At 39.0% G+C, this 2,928-nt stretch overlaps 1 protein-coding gene across 1 annotated transcript; it reads left to right on the forward strand.

Annotated features, from left to right (window-relative positions):
• The first annotated feature begins 2,151 nt into the window (after window positions 1-2,151).
• LOC131626242 (uncharacterized) lies at window positions 2,152-2,700 on the forward strand. The gene has a single exon (XM_058897080.1). The coding sequence runs from the start codon at window positions 2,152-2,154 to the stop codon at window positions 2,698-2,700; it is 549 nt and encodes a 182-aa protein (XP_058753063.1).
• The last annotated feature ends 228 nt before the right edge of the window (window positions 2,701-2,928 follow it).

Genomic DNA, 2,928 nt, shown 5'->3' on the forward strand with positions numbered 1-2,928 from the left:
TAAATTTTTAAGCAGGTTGCTACACATATATCAAAAAATCTATTTTCCAATAGAAAGAAGCATTAGACACTTTGAAAATAAACTTGACTCATAAAAACTTCAATCTCATAAAGCAACGATAATTCGATTCATTACATAAAAGCGATTCAGGGACATCCCCCTAACATAAAGAAGTTTAGTTACTTATAGTGTTTAAGAAAACTACAAAGATAGGTGTAAACATTACAAGAAATTATGGATTTGTGTGATCTCCAATTATTATTGCTCTTGAAGATCTTCTTCCCAAAACCCTTGCTAGCTGTCCTTCCTTGTGTAATTTTCTATTCCCAATGATCCAAGATGCCAAATCCTTATCAGAACTAGGTTTTAGTAGTATCAGGTCACAACACTGACGTGCGAAAGGTCCAAAGTACCCTTAATGAGCGCAAGCCTCTCAAAAGATCAAAAATATTGTTTCGTCTCACGCCTGCCAACACAGGCCGGGTCAGGGGACACAGGCACCCGTGTTGGCCCTCTGCCTTGGCCATCCAACATTTTTTCCCAGGCCTGCAGATACGGGTCGTGTCATGCGACACAGACACCCGTGTCAGCCCGCTGACTTCCTTCAATTGCCCTTTTTTATCCTTCCATCCTAACACGGGCCGTGTCAGGTGACACGGGCACCCATGTCAACCTTTTGTTAGTGAAATTTCTTCACTTCTGACTTTGGCGGACTTTCCTTCGGCTCAGCATTACTCTCTTGGACTTGATCGCATCTGCCTGAAAAATTAACACTACCAAACCAAGCATCAAAGCACCCTAAATGACATGAATTATCAACATTAATGCAAAGCACACAACTCAACAAAACACTTAAACTAAAATACTAAATCAATAAAAGATGGAACATTGTGTTACCGAAATGATACATTTTTTGCCAAATGATCGATAAAAACATAGTATAAATGGTGTCCGATCACCTACAGAGGATCCTAACGAACACCTGACGAAATTCGTTCAGTTTGCTGATACAATGATAACACATGGTGTAAGTAACGATGCAATAAGACTACGCCTTTTCCCTTTCTCACTAAGAGATAGAGCTTGGGCTTGGTTACAATCCTTGCCATTAAACTTCGTCACGACGTGGGAAAAGTTGAAGACCGTGTTCTTAGTGTGATATTTTCCTCTAAGAAAGACAACCGCGTTACAAGCCCAAATCAACGAATTCAGACAAAAAGATACTGAATCACTTTACGACCCATCAGAGCAATAAAAGGGCATGATGCGGATGTGTCAATATCACGGACTAGAAGACTGGCTATTTATTCACACATTTTACAATGGACTCTTGTACAATACAAGATTGTTAATAGATGCCGCTGTTGGTGGCACACTTATGGATAAGCCATATGACGAAGCCTATCAACTCATCGAAAACATGGCTCAGAACCATTATCAATGGGGAAGCAAACGAACACCTGTGGAGAAGTCTCAAATCAAAAGCGGAATGTACGAAATTAGTAGCCTAGATAAAATTAATGCCAAGGTAGATGCTTTTACCCAAAAGATAGATAACTTTACCTTACCTCCTGCAGCCACCGTGACTGATGTAACTCCAAACTGCGAATTATGCGGAGTTCCTGGACACACTGCCCTCGAATGTCAAATCCTGGCAGGAGTATCAAGGTAACCTATACTCCAATACCTATAATCCTGGCTGGAAGAACCATCCTAATTTCTCGTACAAGAATAACAAATGCTTTATTTGCACCTGGCCAAACACCTGATGTTCTGCTAGGATATCAAAAACCCGTTGCAAACATTCCTAACATTCCTAGAAAGTCTAACCTCAAAACAAGGATTTCCTTAACCAAAATGTTCATACTAGTGAACAATTGAAGCAATTGGAAAATAAGGTAGACGCCCTAGCGACTCACAACAAAATATTAGAGACTCAAATCTCCTAAGTGGCACAACAACAAGCAAGTACTGCTGCACTTGTCGGTACTATTCCTAGACAGCCACAACCAAATCCTAAAGGACACGCTAATGCTATTACACTACTAAGTGGACTTGCATTAGATGGACCAGTCGATCCAAGACTCCAAAACCCGACCATGTACCAAAAACTTGGTAAAGAGATTGAAAAGCCGAAGAATCAACTTGAGAATGAAAAGGAAGACAAGAAAAAATGAGAACAAAAGTGAAGAGGCATCAGATAAAGAAAAACCATATGTGCCTCCAGCTCCATATAAACCACCAATCCCATATCCTCAAAGACTCGTTAAGACTAAAAACGAAGGACAATTCAAGAAATTCGTAGAACTTCTGAAACAACTAAATGTTACTATACCTTTCACAGAAGCTATTACTCAAATGCCCTCATATGCCAAATTCCTTAAAGAAATCCTATCCAATAAGAAAAAGATTGTAGAAAACAAAATTGTTACGTTAACCGCTGAGTGTAGTGCCATGATTCAAAATAAGATGTCTCCTAAACTGAAAGACCCTGGTAGTTTCTCTATACCATGTGTGATTGGAAAATTTGTCATAGATAAAGACCTATGTGATCTAGGATCAAGTGTTAGTTTAATGCCTTTATCCATTTGCGAAAAGCTCAAATTAGGTGAATTAAGACCAACCAAGATGTCTTTACAACTAGTTGACCGATCAGTTAAGTTTCCTGTGGTATGCTTGAAAATGTTCCCGTCCGTATAGGACAATTCTATATTCCTATCGACTTCATAATAATGGACATAAATGAAGATTCCAATATCCCTATTATATTAGATAGACCATTCCTAGCCATCGCTGGAGCCATTATAGACGTGAAGAAAGGGAAACTAACTTTAGAGGTTGGTGAAGAAAAAGTAGAGTTTATTCTCTCCAAATTCTTCAAAGCTGCTGCTATAGACGATTCGTGTTATTTCTTAGATGTTATAGATG

Source organism: Vicia villosa, unplaced genomic scaffold (assembly GCF_029867415.1).
Source record: "Vicia villosa cultivar HV-30 ecotype Madison, WI unplaced genomic scaffold, Vvil1.0 ctg.000278F_1_1, whole genome shotgun sequence".
NCBI lineage: Eukaryota > Viridiplantae > Streptophyta > Magnoliopsida > Fabales > Fabaceae > Vicia > Vicia villosa.